The sequence below is a fragment of the Brienomyrus brachyistius genome, chromosome 16 (assembly GCF_023856365.1).
Source record: "Brienomyrus brachyistius isolate T26 chromosome 16, BBRACH_0.4, whole genome shotgun sequence".
Classification (NCBI taxonomy): domain Eukaryota; kingdom Metazoa; phylum Chordata; class Actinopteri; order Osteoglossiformes; family Mormyridae; genus Brienomyrus; species Brienomyrus brachyistius.
In genome coordinates this window covers 6,724,201-6,747,985 of record NC_064548.1, presented here as the reverse complement: position 1 = coordinate 6,747,985, position 23,785 = coordinate 6,724,201, and the positions used below count along the sequence as shown (strand labels likewise).

General features: G+C 44.1%; 1 protein-coding gene across 3 annotated transcripts in view; it reads left to right on the top strand.

Moving 5' to 3' along the window:
- The window catches only part of LOC125709467 (E3 ubiquitin-protein ligase SH3RF3-like), a 108,474-nt gene that overhangs the window by 53,353 nt on the left and 31,336 nt on the right, over window positions 1–23,785 (top strand). For all 3 annotated transcript variants that reach the window (XM_048977949.1, XM_048977950.1, XM_048977948.1), the window contains one exon: window positions 19,745–20,020. In XM_048977949.1, coding sequence (XP_048833906.1) covers window positions 19,745–20,020 — 276 coding nt within the window. The remainder of the gene's footprint in view (window positions 1–19,744; window positions 20,021–23,785) is intronic.

Here is a 23,785-nt window from a genome sequence, read left to right as displayed (position 1 = left end):
AGTTGATAGCTATCATAATATATAATGAGGCGTCGATTGGCTGTAGCGGGCATTTTCCTTAAATTGGCCATAAATCTTGGTGGAGTCTCTGTGCCGAAGGCTAGGTGATAAATGGAAGCTCATGCTATAGAATGCGTCAAGTGTTTATTACATGCGACGTAAGCTAATGGCTGAGGAATTTACATTTAATTAAGTACTGCCTGCCCGTGGGTGAACTGGGAATGCTACACCGCCATGGCAACGCAGCACAGACACATTCCAGTTTCATTTAGAATAAAAATCCTGCATCTGTATGTCACTCTGAAACTGATTAGTACTCCCAACACACTGCTGAGTTGCTGTCAGCACTGCACATTTGATAATATTTGATGAGGACGGAGACTACCGTCATTGATCTGTTAGCTTGTATTCCTTGGTTTTTTTCTGCTATTCTTTATTCTGTTTTATGTGTGAATGAACTGTCAGATGAAGAAACAATTTCATTACACCATCACCTCAGAAAGTACAAATGTGGTTCATTAAAATGCAATTGCCAAGGTTACGTTTTGTTGCAGAATGCAAATTTATAGCAAAAAAACGTTCACATTTTTTGTACGGTTGCTTAAGTGACCTTTTAATCCACAGGGTCTTAACATTTAATCCCCTTATACAGATGGAAGTTTTGCATTGCAGAAAATTGGGGAAAAGTTCCATCCTAGAACTTAAACCTACTGTCTTTAATTGTCAGGTACTCTGAATGACACCTACAATCTGTATGCCTTCTGGCTTGCTACCACATAGATACACACCGTTTGTTAACTTTGATTTTTGATGCGTCTTAAAGTGTTACTGCGTTAGTTTAAGAATATAAATTAAATAGCAAAATATGAATACTATTTACATACACTTTCTGCACATTTTCTGAAAAAAAATCCATTTAGTGCAGCATAAATCTTGGCTTGATATTGAGGTTTACTTTAATTCATAAAATGTTAACCATGTAACATTATAAAAGATTTCTACAGATTACAAAATGTCAAAAGATCCCAGCATAGAGGGTGCACTTGAATTGTTGATTCCCGTGGTTTCTCTCTTCTGGGATTTTTCTTTATAACATTCATGCATAACCAATCATTCCTCCTCTCACCTGATGCATTGCAGTCCTACCCCTAGCCCTCAGCAGACACAGTATGGAAGTCTTTGCTCCAGCATGCTAATGCTTTCCAGCTGCTAATCAGATGAAGATTCTGGCAGCAGACAAGGGCGAGTTCCTACTGAGGTAACTCCAGAAGTGTCTGCTTTCTGGGCAGCAACATCTCAGGGCTTTCTGTGGGCTAGTCATCCATCTCCGCACAGGGAACATGGGCCTTTTGGGATCAGGGCTGCCCCAAAAAGTGCCTGCTGAGAAAACAGCATTCCCTCAGCAAAGGCTTTTGGGAACCGTTTTAACGGGCATTGACCCCGTAGGGCCACTCCGACGCTTGGCTCCGCATCCACTGTAACAGACTATCGATAGCGGTCACGTTGCCGTTCTGCAGTGTTGTGATTTGGGTGTTGCAGTGCAGCTGTTCATTTTTGGGTGGGTGTGGAATCCTGAGTGAAAGAAGCACATGAAACTCCAACCTTATAAGCATCATGTAGGAGATGCATGTTAAATCTGTGTCTCAGTTACTGTGATGCCGTTAAACCAACATGCCTGCCAAATTCCTGGGCGTCCAGTATGTGTGAATGAGTGATGGTCTCGTTCCTGCTAATGTTCCCATGTGTTCATTGGGAACTGGCCAAGCCCATATGTGCCTTTCCCCTGCATGCCGCTTGAAAGGGTCCTTAACAAGTCTGGCCTACAGTGACACAGTTAGTTTTCAGTCATGATCGTCTCAGCTTCACATTTATGTATTAAACAAACACTTTTTATCCAAAGTGAGGTACACTGAGCCGCGGGGCAGCGTGCAGCTCAGTGGGCTAAGCCTCTGTGCCTGTGATCAGAAGGTTGTTGGTTCAAGCCCACCCTTGGTACATCTGTGGGTTTTTGAACACGGCCCTTAACCCCCCAGCTCCCTGGGTACTGCTATGGGTGCCTGCCCTTTGCTGACAGCTTACTTTCACCTACAGCAAACATGTTGGGTCAGGTATAAAGAGGATTTCCCCATAAGGATCAATATAGTATCATTTATTAAAATTCAGCAAGCAGGGAGCAATTGGGATTAAGGGCCTTGCTTGGGGATTAAACTTCTGACCTTCCCATCACTGACTACAGCATCTTTAACCCTCCATCCCACATACTACAGGTTTACCCTGATTCCGATGCATGGTTTTATTGCTTGATGTCTAGTCAAAGGGCCAAATGCGGCTTAAATCTGGGCTGTGGCCCCAGGAGACAGCAAGGATTTCTCTCACAGCATCATGTTACCCATTTTCCATGATACTGCCCTGCAGGCAAAGGTGGAAAGTTCAGGTTCACAAATGACAGAAAGGTCCTGAACTTTCCCCCTTTGCCTGTAGGTTGCTGTAAGGAGTGGTAACTAAAGGTTATGGAAGGTGAATATTAAACACTAGAGCAACATGGCAGATACTACCTGTTGCCTGCAAGAATTTTATTTCTGTCAATACAGTGATGTACTGTGGTTATAACCTTCAGAGATAGTGAGACTGATCAGTACTTCGTGTTAGACTGAATGGGGAAAAGATGGAATAGAGTATAGATACTGTAGCCAGTTGTACTGGGTGAGGTAAAAAGCAACCACACATTCATAAATGTAATATGTCTGTTGCGGCTGGGTTGTATCGCAGAAGATACATTTGCTGAGAAGGAAAACCTTCGCATGCAACTCCACAGCTTTTCTCCTGCAGCCTGATGCAATTAGAACCAATACAAGCTGTGTTTGTGACAGTCACATTACGTTAATCTTCAGACAAAGTATCATGTGTTAGCGTGTCACAGTACAATGTCATCACGCAACATTTGGCCATGTGAAGAGCAAAGTAACACACATTTGGCTAGATGGTTTCATGAGAAGCAAATGGTACGGCTGTGATGTTATCTATACTCTGTAGCTGTTGAAAAATGTATTCATTTTAATTACCGCTTTTAAAATTGCATTTTCTGTCTTTGTGATGCACCCAAAGGCCCAGTTCTGAGCTATGCTTCTGTGTATCTGTATATTAACAACTATTACATAATATACAGTATAATGCATTCCATTGCCTCAAGAAGTTGACCGAGGTAAGTGGTTAGAAGATGGATGGATGGAGGGATAACATATAATTGACCAGAATCCCCATGGAACACGTTTGACATCTTGTTGAGTCCATGCCCCGATTAATTGTGATGAATTGTTCTAAACAGCAAAAGGCGGTGCGATATTGTATTAAGAAGGATGCCCAAATGTGTCCTGCATTCACTGTATATAAAAACAAACATTATTCAAAGCTTGTGGGCTACGCACTGGTTTTAGGAAAATATATTTGAGATTTGACTTGGCAATCAGTCATATTTTTTCCACTCTGTGGCACAAGTAGGTAGTTTCGATGCATTGCATTCTTTAGAGAATAGATTATTTTTATTTTATTGCCTTAATTCAGAGGGGGGAAAGTCGTGTAACATTAGAATATAACTGTGAAGTGGGTGTGGTTCATTCGGCATTGTGTAATGCTGGAAGAGCAGAAGGCAGAAAAACGTGACATGGGAACAGGGCCCTCACACAGTGACTTAAATTATTAAAATCATTAATAGGGGCATTAATTTTGTTTCCTTTCTCTTTTAATTGTGAATTGTGGGACCGTCCTTCCATTTATTAAATCCAAGGTTATACGAGTCATCCATTTGTGGTGAGTGTTTGAACAAAGCGCACTGGTTGTTGCTGTAAATCGATGATATGGATCTCAGGCTGATGCAGACATCTCTGCTGTTCTGGGGCGAGAGAGACTCAGGGAGTGCGAGGGAGGGAAATTATTATTCTTATTGATCTTTTCTGGGCTGCTTGGCAGGGGCGATGTGGCTGTCTGCCTGAGCTGTGCAGCCGCACTCCTGCCGAGCAGCTGCTCTCTAACGCCGTCCAGATTCTCCATGGGCTAGCTTATGGCACAGGAGGACTGGAGGGTGGAGGGTTAGGGTTAGGGATCCTGTGTGACAAATCTTCGATCCTGGGGGATAGTCACTGCTGAGCAGGCTGGTTCCAGAGGTAGACGGAAGGCTGCCCACCATTGCTGAGCAAATGACGATCTTCTCCGCACCTTTAGTTATAACTATGTCTCATTTCACATTCTGTTGGATGTGAAAGTATCGAGCGTGTTGATCTTGTCCATAGGTTATAAGCACATATCCTCATATGTCTTTAAGGCTTGAAACAATTGCTGTGGCTTGACCATAAAAATGAAATAAAGCATTCAGGCTTATGCTTCCCAGCGGAGAGGCAGTGAAACACGCCAAGCCTGTAATAAAAATAGAATTTTGTCTGTTGATGTGAGACAGATGTAAAGGAAAATAACCCAACAAATCTTTAGTTTTGCCTTGAGGTGCCAACCGCAAGAAATTAAAGCAAACAGCTCAGTGGAGAACTGATGTTGGTCTGGATCTGTTGCACGCCTAGTAGTACTTGCAGTATTCTTGGAACTGTGCTATCAGACAGTTTTCCATATGTGTTGACAGAAATCATCACTCATGTGGGGTCTTCGGCGACAGACTGGCATTTTCTCTTAGAGATACCGTGTCTCATGTGTTATCCTTGCCAGGACAGGCTCAGGATCATCACAGCCTGATCTGTGAGACAGTATTAAAAATGGAAGGAGGGAGAACTGCTGTCGTATCAGAGGTTGGTATGGTGGCCCTAACTGACTAGGAGGGGACTATATTTGCTGGAACCCATTATAGGCCTCCAGTGAGCTCACCAGATCCTGGTGGGGACCTTCTGTGAATCTGCAACGTGTAAAGGATTTATCACACAACTTTGATGTTCTGAGGCTGGGGACAGAAGATCCCTTACCATCTATAGCAGGCACTGACAAGGGGAAACACTAGGAAACTTTTAATTGCGCCCTCACAATGTTATAGTGCATCATTTTTGTGATTATAACATCGCTTTATCCCGTACATGTTGGAGTACATTAGCATGCCCTATGGGCTGCGTGTTAAGCCCTTTAACCGACACACAGATTCTGCTGAAGAAAAGCGCAGATCTGCAAGGTATTAGTCTGTCAGCCAGGACCAGCGATTGTATGTTTTTAAAGTCATTACTTAGTTGGAGTGGAATCAGGAGGTTTGGGAGATGTGACATCTGGCCAATGTAGTATTACAATGAGCCCCGTGCCATGTGTGCCACATAAATAAGAGAGTGTCCCAGAAATATTGTGTAGCATTTAGTTAAATTGGTTTTATGTCAGTGGTGGGAAGGAGCTCATCTTACGAAATTGCCTGTGTAAGGAGAATATAAGTGTGTCTTTGTAGATGAAATGTTATTACATGGTAAATGATTTTACGGTTATTAGCCATCTAAATAAGATCTTTTAAACATGCTTTTCTGGGTTCAACTACATAAAAAGTGGAGGGGATTTTTAAGAACCTTCCAGAGAGAAGTGAAGCGTTTTACAGCATAGGCTGTGATGTCTCATTCTGTGGATACAGTTCGCTAGGGATGAATGTTCTGGAAGAGCAACGAACAGTTCATAAGTGCACAGTCTCGTACTATAGGTGGAGGTTAGTAACTGGGCACTGTGAAGAGGCTATAGGAGAACTGGCTCTGGGGTGGGCTTGGGTGGGCGGGAGGTTACCATAGTAGAGTTGACCACATGTGGAGAGCATTTCAGGCTGGGGTTTACTTCCTTTTTATCAAGACGTGACCTGGTGTTAAGCCAATGTGAAGATGTTATATCATCTCTGCAGGAGGATCCGGTCAAAATGATGTGGCTAAGCTGCCGTGTAAAGTGTGAAAAATGTATTTGTGCAGCCGATATCTGCTACTTGGTGCTCTTCAACATTTGTAGCTGTATTCATTTATTGGGGGGGGGGGGGGGGGGGGGGGAGTATAGTACACATTCTTTGCTGCTTCCTTCCCAAATTAGATCTTTTTATCTCCTTTTTAGATACCATGCAGAGTGAATCATCAGCAGGATACTTGTTTGCTGGATTACCAGTCAGTAGAAGCCATAGTGTCAGGAATTTCATATGGCAAAAGCTTTTCACAACTGCATGTGACTGGAATTTTACAGCTGCTAAGCAAGGTTTTCTTCTCCAGTGAGAGAATGAATGATAAATTGCATATGATGTGGCCGTGTACTGTACAACGGTTATTGATGACTAGAAAATGATATAATCAGAATATGCAGCATTGTTAGAGCTGTTTGCATGCAAATTCTGCACGTCAGCTTCTCTGAATCCATTTTCTGAGCTCACTGGTGATGAGGAGAGAAAGAGGGAATCCTGCATTCTGTGATGTTTAAAATGCAAGCTGATGAAAGCATGGAGAGCTGCGGCAGCAAGGAAACTGAAGTAATCGAGACAGTTGTGTTGCAGATTATCTCACCGATCCAGTTTTTTGTGATATAAACAAACAGAGAGGTAACACTAATCTGCTGGGCTGCTATTATCTCAGCCTTTTACATTAAATTAATAGTCTGTAAATTAACCTGACAAAATCAGTCAGGCAACATGCTTGGGAGGATGTCAGGGCATGGAATTTGAAAGCGATTTGACTGGGAATAGCCACAGTTTATTTTTATTTGTGGGTTTCTTTCAGAAAGCGTATAATCGGGAGCTGCATAGCTGCTGCAGACAGTGATGGATATCTCTTCAGTCGCATTTGGGTTTGTCACATCGTTGAAATGTGGCTCCGCGTCGTTCACAGACGGGAGACAAGTAGGAAACGAAGCCGGGGGGGACATGACTTACAAAAATGACACGAAGATAGAAGTCGGGGAACATAAGGCGACCGTTTTAATTTCCGGAATGCTGTGTGGGGGGAAAATGAGTATTGGGAGTGTGGGGATTGGGGGGGGGGGATAGCTGACAAGGGGGATGAGTTGAGCATTTGGAAGAGGATCAGGTCGCTGACAATCTGGTCTGAGAATCATCTCATATCCTAAAAAAGAACCCTTTGGGCCCTCCAAGGACTGACTGATGTGTCGACACCTGTTTCTGGAAAATTCTCCTTCTAACGAATGACTAAGTACGCACATTCCTTTGTTTGTGAATGAATTTTGTGTTCTTTTGTCCATCCCCCTTTATCTCTCATGCAAATTGACCAAGGGGGAATGGTGGGGGGGGGGATTCTGTGAACAGAATATGGATCTTGAAACTCTCAAGTCAAAGTCGACCTTATTGTCGTTGTGCAACAAAATGACAGTAGAATAGAATAAATAACATAAAAAAATACCTTTAGTATGGTGCAAGGGTCATATATGCATACAGTATGTGTATATTTATACCAGGAGTTTGGCAGTTTGCTGACGTCGCCATACAGCAGTGTTCAACTCCTAGCTCCTTATATGTGCAGTTGTATCTACATGTAAAAGGAGTCCGTTCTTTTGAAGCTGAACTGTGCTATCGATTGCCTTTTTTATTGCTTATTGTGATTCCAGTCCAGAACTGCACCTTTGTTGATGTAGTTTAGGTGTGGCAGACCTGGTGCATTTAATTCCAGTTTCTAATGTTGTCGTAGCAGAGTTGAGAATTGCACCCACTCTTATGGTCCTGCTCGCCGGATGTGTGGCTCTGCATGTATTATTCATGGAAAGTAGGTCAATGAAGCAGCGAATCAATAAGCAGCAGGGCCTGAAAAGCCAGTAGCTCCGAACTTCCAGCTTCCTCTTTGTTTGTTAATGAAGGTTTGGTCCTTTTCGCACAACGTGGGCCGTATCTGCGCAGGCAAGGCAGCATAATTACTTATATTCAAACCAACCATTTCCGCTTTTCTCAGAACCCTCACCGTTTTATTTTCTTAAATGTTCATAGCCTTAAAATATAATTAACTGAATGCTCTGAAGGTTAATTATAGCTATGCTGAGAACATTAGCTACTTTTTTTCCAGACAATAAAACCCTCCCCATTTGACACGGACATTTTATGTTTGTGTGTGTGTGTGTGTGTGTGTGTGTGTGTGTGTGTGTGAGAGAGAGAGAGAGAGAGAGAGAGAGAGAGAGAGAGAGAGCGCGAGATTTTACCCCCGTACTCCCTGGGACCCCTCATTTGTGGCTTGGTGTATTTTTTAGTGATTTGATAACGTGGCAGATGGGGAAAGGTGGCATTTTATGTGTCATCCAATCACATGCATGAAACCCCCATACACTGTGAATCCAGTGTAGCTTTTAATTGAGATTTCTCTACTTTTAGAAGCATGGGGGACTGGCACTGGGTGTGCTTTAATGGGAAGCCATTAAGAGGTGTCTCACTTCTCTTCCGAAGTCAAACTGAGCCTTCTGCAGTGGAGTTTTAGCTGTGCTCTGGAGAGAAGGAGATATTCTGCTAGCCGCGTTACCGCTAGCAGGCTGAGAACAGCATTCTGCCAAATGATCCATTTTGTGGATGAGGCCTGATATCCTGCCTCCTTAGAATCTTCTTCCTCTCCTTTGCTCCTCTCTTTCTGCCACCACAGTCACATCTTGGGTTCAACATGGCAGGATTTACTATAGTGGGTTCTGGACAAGCTCTGGTGTCATCATGAAGTTATATGCCTGCTGTGTGGATCGTTTGTTAAACTGGAATGAGAGTTTTTGATTTTAATATATACATTTACATATTTAGCTGATACTTTTATCTAAACCAGAGTAGAATCAGGGTTATCAATTCCCTGAAGCAATTGGGGTTAAGGGCCCAGCAGTGAAATCACTCCAGCGACCATGGGATTGGAACTGGCAACCTTCCAGTTGCACAGTGTCCCAACCCACGGAGCCACACATTGCCCCAGCTCATTGCTCATTTGTGTGAGACTGAACATCTGTGTGATTCTCGGTTTTAGTGAACGGTAACTTTTTTAGATCAGTTGTAGCATGAGCTGCATTTTGGCTCAGCGAAGCTCCGCTATTTATAATGCTGTCTACCATATTCCCCAGCCATCCACAGTGAGCGGTGGGGGGGGGGGGGGGGGGGGAGAATGGAGGTTTAGCATTAAACCCTCAGTCATTTCGGCCTGCTTTATAGCGCCCTACATACAGACAATGTTTCTTGTGTATGTGTGGGGTGAGAGAGGCCACAGATTAACCACATCAGCAGTGTGACTCCATCCTTCTATTAAACTGCAAGGGTTAGGCATGTGCTGCTCATCTGCAGACCTCTGTCACATCAACCATCTCATTTTGCTCCCAAGGCAAAAGGTCTCATTTTAAATGGGTTTTGATTGTTTACTGTGTTATATGTCAGGTAGCTGTTTTCGTTGTATGCATAAATATGTGCAGGGTGACTGTAGAGTAGAATGTTGTAGAATGTATTGTAAGGTAATGTCACAATTTAAGTTTGTGTTTGATTTTGTGCGTTTTCACCTCAATATATTCAGTTATTATTATGGTTCTTTGCGGCTGGTTTTTGCTTGATTACAATAATTTGTGTGAAAACCTTTTAGCTGTAGTATGATGGCATTTTTATGTCTTTATGAGACTCGTTAGTGCGGTGTGACGACTCAGAGGGGCATCAGTGTTGCCTCATCACTTTGTGATGTTGGATTCGTATCTAGCTGCCTGCCTTATGCTTTTCGAGGCTTTTCCAGGGTCCTAAGACATGTCAATGGAGTATTGACTAACTTATTAGTCTGGAAAGGTGACACATAACCTTGTTGATTGTCCTTGAGTGTATGTGTGTGTATCTGTAAGTGGAACCCCACCCAGGATGTCTCTCTCTGTGTTACCCTGGACTGGCATTCCCACAGACCTTTTTATATGACATGTCGTGTAATTATGTCTCAAGACTGAATCCCAGGTCATGGACAGACTGGAAGCAGTGATGAGGAGGAGAATGATGGAGAGGGCCAGAGAGAGACCCAGATGACATGGTGGATTTGTTCTACCACATAGCTTTTTCTTGTATGTAGGGTTGAGGTTTCTGGTTGAATAGAAGTACAGAATGATCGCGTGAAGGAGCTCTGGATTGGCTGTCTGACTCCCATGGCTCGCTTCCCTCAGAGCCTGCTGGGGCACCCCCCAGGCGAGGAAGCGTGCTGTTAGTAAAAGCAGAAGAAGCTGCGTGTGAGAGGCGCCAGGCTGCAGACGGAGCGACTGGGCCAGCATTGGCCTACAGCGCAGGAGGAGCATCGGAGCAAACACGGCCATCACCTCACCGGCTGCTCCTCGCTGCAGCGTTTTAGCCCTGAATGGCATATCTGCATCATACGTTTGAAGAACATCTGCCAGTCCAGTACAGGTGCAGTGGAACTGCAAGATGAAAAGGGGATTGTCCCATTCCAAAACGTGTAATTCCAAAAGGCGTCTGTCCCATTCCAAGAGTTATTAGTCATACAGAAGCAACAACGTTATCATTAGCCAATGATATGTTTTGAACTGGTGAGTGACCAGGGAGGGGGCACGCCAGGGCCCAATCATCTTTCAGCTGGTGCCAGTGCCCTTGTGCTCATATACATAGAGGCAGCGCTTTCGTCTAAGACGTTTTAGGGAGGCAGAGAAAGGTCTGGAGGGGAGACACATAACCTTGTTGATCGTCCTTGAGTCTCCGGAGGTAATTAACGAGAGGCCTGGGTTTAACGCTGTGTGCAGCTTCCTGATTACTCATTGGCAAGTTGGCCCCGGCGAAGCACTGTACTCAAGGCGTTAACCCTTTGACTGGCAAGCTTATTGTCCTCTCTTAGTGCAGTGCATGTTTAACTGCAATAATTTCAAATTTAACAAGTGTTTTGGCATTTCTTTGGGAAAACTCAGTATAAGGGCCTGCAGCATAAAGTGTAGTAATCACGCCAGCAAGAATAATAGCTGCCTTTATTTAACAAATTGTTCCCTTTTAAATTCTGGCTCAGGCTTGTGGAAAAGGCACCTGGTGCTACTTACTTTCTAAAGTATATGGAGTGCTGCTCGCCGCCATCGGCTGGATTCTGCGTGTTGGCGTTCAGGGGAGAGTGGTCCTTGGGTCTGTGATGAGAAACAGCTCTGTGATCCTTCATTTGCATAAATGTATCTTATACGTATTTTTTGCCGGCTCTTCCGGATCTTTAAGATTTCTCTTTTGACTTTAATTGGATTTTGTATTTGCCAGTACATTGCCGGGGCGTTTTACTGGCTGTGAGTAGGCTAGCCTGGCTGTTGTATGGTTATGTGGGTGGTGGTGCTGGGGAGGGTAAGGGGGGGGGGGTCACCAGGAAGGGTGGTGTTTTGGCTTTACGCTGATAATCATTTTCTCCAGGGCTGTCGGAAATTAACAGGCGCACGTTTGTCGGGAAGATTTCATAAGGGTGGACAATCTTATATTAAAGATGGCAGAAGTTGTGAGGTTTGGATGGGAATGTGGGGTGTGGAGATAAGGATGGGGGTGTTCAAGGCAGCACACTGAGTTAGGTTATGAGGGGCAGGAGGCATTGAGGCCGGAGGGGCCTCTTTGATGCTTGACCCATATGTCTCCTCACTTTAAACAGGACCATCCCAACAGAAACTTACCCACCCTGCTTAAGCAATGTGAACCTCAAGCAGCACTCATTTGTAAGTGCTGGAGTTGTCATGCGGCGCGCAGGCATGGACCGAGGAAGCAGGAACAAGAGTTGAGAAGTCGGGAAACCATGGGGTTTAATCAGTAAGGACACGATTTGGAGACGACTATACAACATAACGTCAATGACAGGACTGGAGAAAAATACTCGAACGCGGACTAATACATCAGACTAATTAACAACAATGAGAAACAGCTGGCAACATGGGGATTCCACACGAGGTAGGGAGGGGGGCGTGGCACACGGGAGGATCGGACGAGCAGGGCATGACAGGAGTCATGTAATTGGTGGAAGCTGGAACCCTGATGAGGTCTAGCTTCTCACTGATATAGTAGGTGAGCATCTCCTCAGCCATGAAGATGTTCAGTCCCACTGACTCAACTTGGAGCTCCACCATCCTTGGTTGGGAGTGGGAGACTGACCCGTATGTCTCTGCTTGGCTAACTATGCAGAATCAATGGATCCCTTGAAAGGATGGAGACACTGACCCTGGTTTCATCTGGCTACCAAAACTGCTTCCCCTTATTTGCCATAAAAAGTGAGACGTTTGAATTGATCAATGAGCTCGAATGGGTTTTTCCTCTCCTCTATTACTGCCGAAATACAGCAGCTGGGTCCCTGAACCTGGAAGATGATATGAATCTGCCTTTTCGCGGCACAGAGTGAGAGAGCCGCATGTCAGGCTTGATTTAATGTTTGCACAGCGCTGTGCCGAGAGACAGGGCACTCTGAAGTGCCGTCGCCTGGCGTTCTGACCCGAGGCGATCGGGCAGCGATTGTGGAAGATGGCTGTAGTGGACCCGTGAAAGCAGCCTGTGGGTAGTCGTCTTCGGACGACAAAGCTTAAGAGGCAGAGCCCTGCGGTGCTGGAATCATAACCCGGTGGTGTGTGGTGCTCAGACTGGGCCTGAAAGCTGGTCGGGGACTGCTGGGAGTATCAGGGCCTGCTGGTGCCTGTTACGGCCTTTCTGCTGTGTCTGCGTGATGTTCTCCAAATCCATGGGGTACTATCAGTCACTGAGTAACACCCTCAGTCTTCTTTTAAGAGTCTCCTCGGACACACAGCTTGATGTCGTGCTACTTTTGAAAAACTCGTTTACCGTGATAACAGTAATGAAAATGTGTACTACAGTATAAGCAGGTGCACGTGGATTGATTGAAGAGTAACTACACCAAGCAAGCCCCTTAACCCCTGCCGAATGCTTCAGGGGTGCCGGATAAATGGCCTGACTCTCCATTTGGACGTCAGATTTTACTCTCAACTGTGTGCGTGTCTCGAAGGTGGGCAAGATGAAAAGAAACATTCCAACGTACTTGTGCAAATGGCAATTAAAAGCATCATTTCATTCAGTTTAATGCACTTTGGAAGTGACAGCAAGCCATTGCGGTTTGGTGAGATGCTGGTTTGAAGCAGCGCCATTCGTTTAGCCAACAGTTTTATCAAGGATAATTAATTAGCTGCTCAGCCGGAACGGAAAGCCAGCATGAAGCAGCGGCCCCCGCCAGGGCCCCTTTTGCGGAACGCCTCTTTCAGCCAATTAAAGGCCAAGGGGAGGGAGACCTTCTATTTTATTTTTTTGGGGCTCCACCCATCAAACTCCAAAGCACTGGAAGGTGAGTGTGGGGGGATCAGAGGCTGAAGGGTGCAGGTGGACACTGTTGGGGACACAAGGCATGCTGGGTATATCAGCCACCTCCCTGTATAACACTCAAATGAGGGGTTGGGGGTGTATGGGGATGCCCCAGGGGCAATTGCACACACTCACAGTGCTGCAATTAGCATACTGCTGTGGGCAGTTGCCCGGTGCACATTGTTGCTAAATACGCCCCCAGCCGCGTTAAAGCTGAGCAGCTGCTGCGTGGTGTTCTTGATGCACGGCCCAGCCACTGCGCTACCAACCCACTGCCCCTCGCCACTGCTCCCATGAAAAGCTGTCAAGGGAATGGGAGTCAATCCTTTCCGGATCATATTAATTGTTTGGTGTGTGTGTAATAATCGCCTTAGTGACAAACTGAGTGCCGTGGGATGCAGGTGTGGACCACGAGTGTGTGTGTGTGTGTGTGTATGTGAGAGAGAGAGAGGCATCTCACCAGTAAACAGTCAAACAGAGTGACTACACTATTGTTTAATGGTTTTATGGCTTCCGTTTTTGGAGTAAGACGTAGTTTATGTTTAATACACAAATGTTGTGGATGATTATGATTAGGGGGTTGTGTCCTTTTTTTTGGTTGAAGAAATTTGATGAAGATCCTCTTGGGTCTCCCTTGGATGACCTGGGTTGTCGACTTGTACTGTCAGGACATTGGGATATCCTCTGTCCACCTGCACTGTCTGTATGTTTGGACGAGCTCTGCCCATCTGCACTGTCAGGACACTTGCACCTGCTCTGTCTGCCTGCTCTGTCCGCCTGCTCTATCTGCCTGCTCTATCTGCCTGCTCTGTCTGCCTGCTCTGTCCGCCTGCTCTGTCCGCCTGCTCTGTCTGCCTGCTCTGTCCGCCTGCTCTGTCCATCTGCAGCATCTGCCAGCAGATCTGCCTTTTGGGCTGCACTACCTGGCTGCATCAATCTGCTCTAATGAAACACTTATGCCTGCTGCAGGCTCTTCGCCAGAAATTTTGGAGAGGGGGGTGGAGTCCTTTTCCGTAGATTTTGTTGGCTAGGGGGGCAGATGCAAATTTTGGGAGGGGTTGAAACCTGTAATTTTACTATTTGGCTCCATGCCTGGCTTGCTGCCAATGAAAGACACAGTCACAGCTACTACAGAATGTCAGCGATCCCACTGGAAACTGAGATAACATTGATAACATTCTGTCTGGCTGACTTCATTAGTCCGGCAGGTAGCATTTGTATTTTTATTTACTTCACTATTCGTCTGTTCTTGAAATGCCCTTGCTTATTTGCTGCACAGATGCAGGATTTTGTGTCGTATGTGTGTGTGTGTGTGTGTGTGTGTGTGTGTGTGACCTTCAGGTTACGGACTTTGCATCTTAGAGAGCCTGTTTGCAGGGTCGGCGTGTTTACCTGCATCTCGCCTGGAATCGATTCATGACACTCTCAAAACAGCTGCGCTTCACAGCCTCTAAGGGGTTTTCGTCAGCCCCTCCAAGGTGATAAAATCACCTTCAAGTGGTGTAACGCGTCTGTCTGACCAATGAGCGGGCTACGCCATTTGTCAGACCACGGTCTTGTTCTCTGTACTCTCTCCAGCTTGACGTGTGCAGTACCATGGATGCGTAGGTTAATTTATCTAACTATCTTGGTGAGGTCGGTCCGGGTTTTTTTCCTGCTTTCCACCTGTGTCAGTCAGGAATTGCTTTCAGAAGCAAAAACAGCAGGTGGAGAGTGAGGTGTGACAGATCCGTGCACGTGACTGTGAAGTTTCCATGACCGCACATGGTGCCACTGTGGCATGGGGGGAGGGAGTGCCCCACTCCCCCACCTTCCGTTAGGCAGATTCTGTGGTGTCAAAGTGCCTTTCAAACGGGTGCGAAAGTGAGAAATCTCAGCAGCCGAGGGAACCTGTCAGGGTGTCAAAGCTGCGAGGTGTGTGTCATTCGCTAAGAGAGAAGCCGAGGCCCCGCTGGAAGGGCACTCTCCAAGAGGGAAGTGGCACAGAAATGCCATGTAGCGCCCAAGTGCCCAGGCTCCTCAGGAAAGCTCAGAAATCAATGTAGCCAGCAGCACGTGGCTCCACTCACTCCTCAGCCTGTCAGTGGATGCTTTAATTTTTTCCCCATATTGACCAATTGAAGGTTTCCCTCATTGGTATATTTTTATCCACATCTTTTGTAGTTGTCCAAAATATTTCAATTATTGCTTTTGTTATCGTGTTATTTGCTTATCGTGTTATTTGCTTATCGTGTTATTTGCTTGTATCACATTATATCATGTTTTTGTGCATGCCTACAATTTTTGTTGGAGATATTCTTATTTTAATATTACAGACATTATTTTGATTTACCTGAAACCTCACAAATGTTTATTGTTAATAATATTTTTCATTATTATTATTTCAATAACCGAACATTCCTTTATCTTGTAGTTGATCTGAGCCATTTATGTATCTGTACATCTGTGTTTGAGTACAGTACAGAGCAGATATTTTAGTATATTAAGATTAATATATGTAAATAAATACCCCACAACACTAATGGCTTTTAATGATTATGTCTGAGTTAATATTAGGTATCTACTATATAAATATGGTGCATAATTGTGGAGTTTAGGGCAGGGCACGGCTGTTCTGTGTAATGTTTCACTCGGCAGATGACTAGCGTGTACGCTTGTACCCACATGACACTTTTATTAGAGTATGTGTGTTTCATGCCCTGCTCTGATTTATCTGTCATGTTTTTCAGATCATTACAGCATCAGACTCGTCATTCATGCCTATTTTTGAAATGAAGACAAATTAACATGCCGGGCTACAGCACGGCCAGCTTTTCATTCGACTCGAAAATCTGGTAGATTAGAAACACACCCAATGGTTATGAATTCGTGGAGATTCGCTTTCATTTCCCTGGTTGAGGATGTAAGAGATGTTTGGCAAGAGCCCTCCGGGTCTTTAAATTTGTGTCTGTGCATCCTGTATTTATTTATTTTATTTATTTAACAGTTGCGGAAACTTTTGTACATAATAAACATAAATGCCGCGCACACCCAAGTTTGTAAATTGGTATTATGCACGTGTTTAAATGGGCAGATTTAGGAACAACGAAGATGCTTGTCTGAACACCAGAGCAGCTCTTAAACGTCACTGATTGGTGGAGCTGGCTGTTCATTGTGTCTTTAACGGCACACAGTTGACAATGTAATATGAAGGTGCTGTTAGGGGAAATGGTTTCTTCCGCAGGATACGATAACCGGTGATAAATTCTGACAGCTAAAACAAAGCCGGATGTAAAGGTGGGACATTGTAAATTTAGTATATTATACAAAATGTAAAAGGTGTAAGTGATTAATGACACTCTGTAACATTTTGGCCCACTTATGCTGTCTGATATCGCTGAACTCACTCTAAGTGAACAAACTAAGGACACCAGGAGAAATGACACTTCATATCATATATTCATATCAACATCATATTTTGCCCAGAGGGATGATTCCATGGAAATATCTGCTAGATTAATATTTAAAGGTCCTTACAGAATAATTCAGATCAGCAGCGCACTAAGATATTAGCTTTCCTCGTTGCTGGACTGCTTATGAGTTCTTTATCATCCCTACTCTAATAGCCAGAAAAGTGGGATTTTTCCAAGGAACATAGTATTAAAGGAATATTATTCTGACAGTATGTCTTGGGAATTCTGTAGGACATTATATGTGATATCATGGAATTATTCATCCCAAGTAGCAGATTTTTTTTGCGGGGCATCAAGTTTCACACATTCCTGGACATTCATGTTTATAAATGAATTATGAATAATTACCTAAGCTTCGAGGAAACTATTTATAACAATATGTTTACAGCCTTTCTGGTGCCATAGTGTGCCATCTGTTTTTCTATCTTTTGAAACATGATGTTTGCATATTCATGCAAACAGGTCTGTTCTATTTATATATTAAATATGTTATGTTTGTAGGAGGTATGAATAAGGATTGCTGCTTTCACTCTTAAACACACCTGGCTTGGTTCTCCCATCTCTTGCCACTGGCACGAGATACCAGTACCCAAGAACACCCCAAGTGCCCCCAAGCCTTGGTGACCCCCGCCTTGTCTCCACTGCCTCTTCCATCTCCAGCAGATCCCCCCTGCCCTCCTCCACCCCCCAAAAGAGTGCCTGCTAAAGTAGTTTCTGGAAAAGATGAGGCGCATTAGCATCCCATGATGTGTACAAAGCAAGCTGAATGTGTTTTCTTACAGTGTGGCTTTTATTCTCTGTGATGATCTGTCATCTGTCTCCCATTTTCTCTCTCTCTCTCTCTCTCTCTCTCTCTTGCTCCCATTCTTATCACTGTGACTCTCTCTCCTGGTGCTACTTCCCTTTCTCCTCCCATCTCTATCCTCCCCTGTCATAAGTAGGTCATAAGGAGCCCGTTGACCTTATTTCCCCACTGCTCCTTCATGAAATCAGACTTTGAATTTTAAATGCAGATGGCCTGAGGTCAGGCGTCTCCATCTGAGGAGTCTGTCCAGCTTGGATGCAGAGCTCCATCTCCCTTACGTCAGAGATGGCGCACGTGGCCCTTGGTCTTGTGAAAATATTCCGAACAATGCTTTGCGGCAGTGGGATTGTTATCAGCACATTTGGCATTTGTAGAACAGTAAGTCGGGTGGGTGGGGCATTGACATTAGTGGAGGTCAAGCAGCAAGGCCATTCAATCAGATGTGTCTCATTACTGGTAATAAAACAACTGGCCGTTGTTGTGTTTCTTGGGCCAGGCCAGATACCCAGAACCTGATGCCCACATCCTATGCCCATTTTGTCCTTCTGTGTGCTTCTGTTGTTCTCTTGCTCACTTGTCACATGGTTCTGTTCACCGTGTCTTACATAAGCACCGTACACGTAAGTTTTAATTTGTAAATGATATCAATGATGTGAACTGGGTTAGAAACAAACACACATGTTAAAAAAACAGTTGTAGTATGTATCCTCCTCTTCAGCGCTTGTAACTAGATCGCCTTTGAGGGCTGCTTCTAAGTTCTGTTTATTTTTGCACAGCTTCTAAATGCTTTTCAAGGACAAATTTCGAACTTGTGAGATTCCAGATGTACTGTATGCTGTTTGTGTACAGAAGCAAAGGTCATCCTGCGGACACTGATGCACCTGTTGTGCCCACTGCCTGATGGGTATCGGTTCTCATAGGAGATGAATTGTTTTGGCTGTACACACACACACACACACACACACACACACACACACACACACACACACACACACACACCCAACTTGGTCTTTCTATCTAAATGGGGTTATCCAAATGGGGACCTGAAGAAGTGTCCCCAAAAGTAAGGAAGTTTCAGGTTCTACTGCAGTTTGGGGACATTTTGGTCCCCAAATATAATCTACGCAGACCTACACACACACACACACACACACATATACATTAAATTAATAGTTGAAAAATTTCTATGTTCTTCCTTGCTGGAAACATGTTGAGAATTCAAGACTTGAACATTTTTTGAGGGATGGAAATTCTACTTTCCTGGGGCTGGATCTAACCATGTCCTGGATATCCATGCTGATACGAGACGTTAAGGGAACAGAAGTGATGGCTGTCTGTAACGGAGCATTTCTCACTCTCGCTCAGCTGGAGGAACTCGTCAGAATGGTGTGTGGCCAAGGGAATGTGAGGCTGGTCTTCTGTGGACATGTCCAAGATCCCACTAGGCAGCTGTTAGCCCTGTCACACAGCGCGCATTAGCGCGGTAATGAGGCTAATTGTCATTGACCTGTGCAAAGAGCAGCAGAGATAAGCCATATCTGCTTGGCCAACGTACAGCTACTTTGGGAACGCAGACAGAATGGGGAGGGATTCTCCGTCTTTGAATTCTTTCTTGCTCGCTGCACGGTGAGGGTAATTCTCAGCCTGGTTATTCATTTTGCTCCTCTTTTCCTTTTTATTTTGAGGAGTGTAGGCGGCAAGAAGGAGGTAAGCTGTCACAGGTCTGACAGAGTCGTTTTGTCTCCCCCACACTTCAGTGGCTGTTTACTGCCTTGGAGATGAGCTCTGTTCATGAAGAAAGGGGGAGTGATAGCTCAGAGTGTTGGCCAGGGACCTGCATGGTGGCGTGCTCTTCAGCACTAAGGAGTCTTTGTGGTTGTATGGGAAAATCAAATGAATCGTGAATGATTTTACTCTACTCTTGGTCCAGCCCATGACAGATGCTTTATTGTGTCAAGCACTGCTTCCTGTTTAGTGGCAGTTTTTAAACCATCTGTGTAATTATTTACACTCACGGGGCTGTTATCTTCGGATGTGGTGTGAAATTCATTCTAATTGTAGTTCGGTGAAAGCATGTCTTTATTATTTTACAAGAGTAAAATAATAAGATAAGGATGATGCTGTCAGTCTCCTAGACTAAGGTGAAATCTAATTGGACAACATATCCTGCAGCAAGTGTATGGGTTCTTCTATGCATCAGGCCTAAGTCCAGTATTAAAAATTCCTTGCCCACTTTTCTTCCAGAATGTTCCGCAGCTGCCTTGTGGGAAGGCTTTGTACAGCTATGAAGGCAAGGAGCCGGGAGACCTCAAGTTCAACAAGGGTGACATCATCATCCTGCGCCGGAAAGTGGACGAGAACTGGTACCACGGCGAGCTTAATGGAAGCCACGGCTTCCTCCCGGCCAGCTACATCCAGTGCATCAAGCCTCTGTCACAGCCCCCGCCCCAAGGCAAGGCACTTTACGACTTTGAAGTCAAAGACAAGGACCAGGACAAGGACTGCTTGACCTTCACTAAGGTAGTGTTTTATGAAGATGCATTTCTTGAGTTTCAGAAACACCCAGACAGTGTTACAGCTTTGGAACCGACATCATCTATGTTTCTACATCCATCACACAGTTCCTCTGTCTTAGGTAGAAATGGGCTGAATGTGATGTTGATTGATCCCCTTCCTCCCACACCATGTTTCTTTCTCCCTCCGTACTACATCCGAGTCTGTCAGAATCTCCCTGCAAACTCCCTCTCACACTCTCGGCTGCCTCTCTCTCTACCTCCCGATGGTCTTCCTGCTTGCCGTATAAATCTGTGTTCACCTGCACCATCGCTCTCATTAAAGGCTCATTAACTGGCAGCCAGTCTAATCGCACGTGGTGCTACCCGTCAAAGAGGCGGTTAGTCTTATTAATGAGCCTCGACTTACAATACCGACTTAGCGTATACACCTGTACAAATAATAATGCCAAGGCTGAGCAGTTTTTTACCGCTCGACTTTTTGCCATATCACTGCTGCCTCGGTGTTGCCGTTTTTAGCAGAGGTAACTTTCAACTTGGTTTGCATTTTTCCTCTCTGAGACTGGCGCCGTGTGGTGGGTGGCACTCACATGTGGGCACAAGGGTTCAATGAACGGCACCTTGCTTTCCTGAAACATCCACGTGTTCTCCAGCAGGATTTATGCCTGTCAGGACGTCATCGGCTCACCTTGACTTCCTGCCATTTGGAACACCTGGGGAAACTGCTTTGAACTTTAAGAATACCTACAAACTCCCGGTAGACAGCTGACCCTGCATTTGACCGTCCTGAAGCCTCCAGCTGTGAAGCTCCACCCGCTTGAGTCCCTGTTCTAGCAATATACTGATTCCATGCTTCTAGCGTTACTGTACCTAGAAACACATGCGTCCATTGCGGTGATAGACAGGCTGGTAATTCTCAGACCTGTCAGTGTATTCATTAACATGGCCTTTCTGAAATATTTCAATTTAAAAGGGAGAACGGCAGGTCTTTTCCACCTTTCATTAAAAAGCAGCGATTTGCAAAAGCTTGACTCATTTTTTGCAGTCTAATTAGTTTTTTTTGTTTGTTTTGTTTAGGCGTAGTAGCCCGAGAGAAGACACTTGCTGTTCTGACCAATTAATTTTAAGCCTTCCACAGGTCAGGTCACATATTGAGGTTATATGTTAATTTTACTTAGTATACAGAAATGTTGGAGGGCAGAGTGGTTGTTTAAAACACTCTTCGTAATCTCTCCATTTATGACAGTCATACCCAAGGTACATTAAGTGCCCAGCAGGCCTGGTCCCAGAAGCGGAACATTGTATGATGTGAATAATGTCAAGCAGGTGTTCACAGCAAATTGATGACTTTTATCAGTCTGGAAACTCTACCCCCCCCCCCCCTTCCCCACTACATTGCCTGTCATTGGGGAGCTACATTTGATTGTTAAATTGTAAATTTCTGGCGTCAAGCAGCTTATTTGTATTCACTGCTGTTTCAAATTCAAAGCATATCATTTGTTCATTCTGTTATTCTCGGCTTATCGGGAGTCCAGGATATTCTGCCAGCGTGTGTCCCTGCCACTCTCCTGCCATTTAACATTCTCAGTGCACTTCCTCCTTTTCTACCAGAGGAAAATGGTATTTGAGTAAGGGGGCCCAGTGCAGGCCAGATACACAATATTCATGAAGCTCTGATAGAGCAAATCAAAACTAAAAAAACACACACACTCGAAAAGCACACTCCAAGCAGAATAGGAACAGTGTTCTGAAAAGAGTGTTCTGGACAGAACAGAAGACTTACTAAACAGACTAGCCACTGAAAAGAAAGGTTGACAAATGCTTGGATTCTATGGTCTGGGTGTGGGCAAAATTCTGCTTGTGCCCCCTCCTGGCACTGTAGTGTAAATGCTAAAGTTCATCTGTATGTAAAAATTTCAAATGGGAAAAAAGTGAAATCTAGAAACCTGATCACACATCACATGTACCAATAAACGCCCTTTAATCACCTGACCTGTTCAGCTTGAGTTTAAATTTTGCTATCTATTCCTAAATTCTAAATTCTCCTTCCCTTTACTATGCTTACTCTAGAAACGTAATTCATACAGTACTGTGCAAAAATGTCTTAGTCCGTCAAAGAAAATGATATTTAAATGATTTTCATGTTGGTGTAAAAGTATATTATGTCTGTTGAAATGTGATAGCTTGGCCTTTTCAAAACCTCTGCTAAAATCACCCCAGTATTTGCAGCAATCATCCAACACAGGCACGTAGACACATAGTGAAATTACCGGTTAAACACCCCCGTAAAATGTGCTGGGAACCCCCCCTGCTGGCTTTTTTCTTACAGCTTTTATTTGGAGAACCCCTACTCCCCGTTAACTATGATTTAGGTTTATTCTCAGCTGCTACCCCGGCAGGCAGACGCTTACTTCCAGCCCCGCACGTAAAAAGACGATTAACATAGGGAGTGCTGAGCGCAGAAGCGCGGTACGGCTTTGTATGTAAACTTAACTCATTAAAGACCTTGTATCATAACCAACAGTTCATAAAAAAGTTTACAGTATGTGACATGGTGGAATTTTATCATGTCATGTCGATTAAGATTATCTTATTTGATTGTGCAAACAGACTAGCCTGGTTAGTCAACAGCATAGCAGACATAAAAAGGCTGATAAGGCAGCGGTACGTAGCGTTTGTGTCGGCCACGATTCTCGCCCCATCGTGTTTGATGGTACTGCATAAGAATGAGTAAGAAGCCTGTCAAAAATGAGGCCAGACCTGGCATTTATTTAGAAAATGCCATAAAGTAAGTCACTCAATTACCAGAAACTCTGAATCATTTATTTCATAAATAGTGCTGGCAGAAAGTTCCATTTACTATACCAAGAAGAGATTCAATGAAACTCCTATATACAGTATAGTTCTATGGGTCTCTAGGAGAAGGGTGTTGCGTTTGTGCAAGTGAGGACATTTGTGAAAGAAGACAGGGTACAGGAGAGTGATGGGGCATCATAGTGGACCGTGAGGTGTTGTTTCCACAGTTAATGGCCTGACAATCGTGACGGAATCTCGCGAATTTTGCATAATTTTAATAATTCCGCGTGCATAATGCGGCACTAAAGATGAATAATAGTAAAATGGGAATATTCATTTCACTTTATATTTTGTAACTATAACAGAAATATTTTATAGAAAAAATACCTGTATACAGTTCTACAGAATCGCCATATAAGGCGCCGTGACGTCACACATCTAAACCGATATATATGTATGAAATGTAACGTATACGCGGACTGACTGAGGTGCCCCTCGGGAGAGGGTTGGGAAATGAAGCGGTGTTCATCTAGCCATCCGACTAGATATCAGTAACGTTTTGGAGAACAGAAGAAACTCTTGTTAGTTTTTACTCTTAATTTGCACGTTTTAATATTCAATTGTGTGTTCTTTTAAGCAAATCTGCACTTACTGGCCAGATACTAGCTTTAAGCCCTTTGGGTAACTGTATTTCGGTTAGCCACACAGACATATTTTCACTTCATAAACACTTACCAGTACAATGCAGATGTATTACAATGAAACATTTCCTCTAGTCTAGACTCATAACAGTATATCTTCGTGAAAAAATTATGTCCGAGCAAATTATTACTGGTTGTTTTCTATCTTTTTAATTATTTATGATTTTTATAACTTATTGTTCAATTAGGTTCTATTTGATAAGTAACGTCTTTGAATACAGAACATAAGGACAGATACAATTTAATGTCAGTAAATTATTGCGCACTAAACTTTA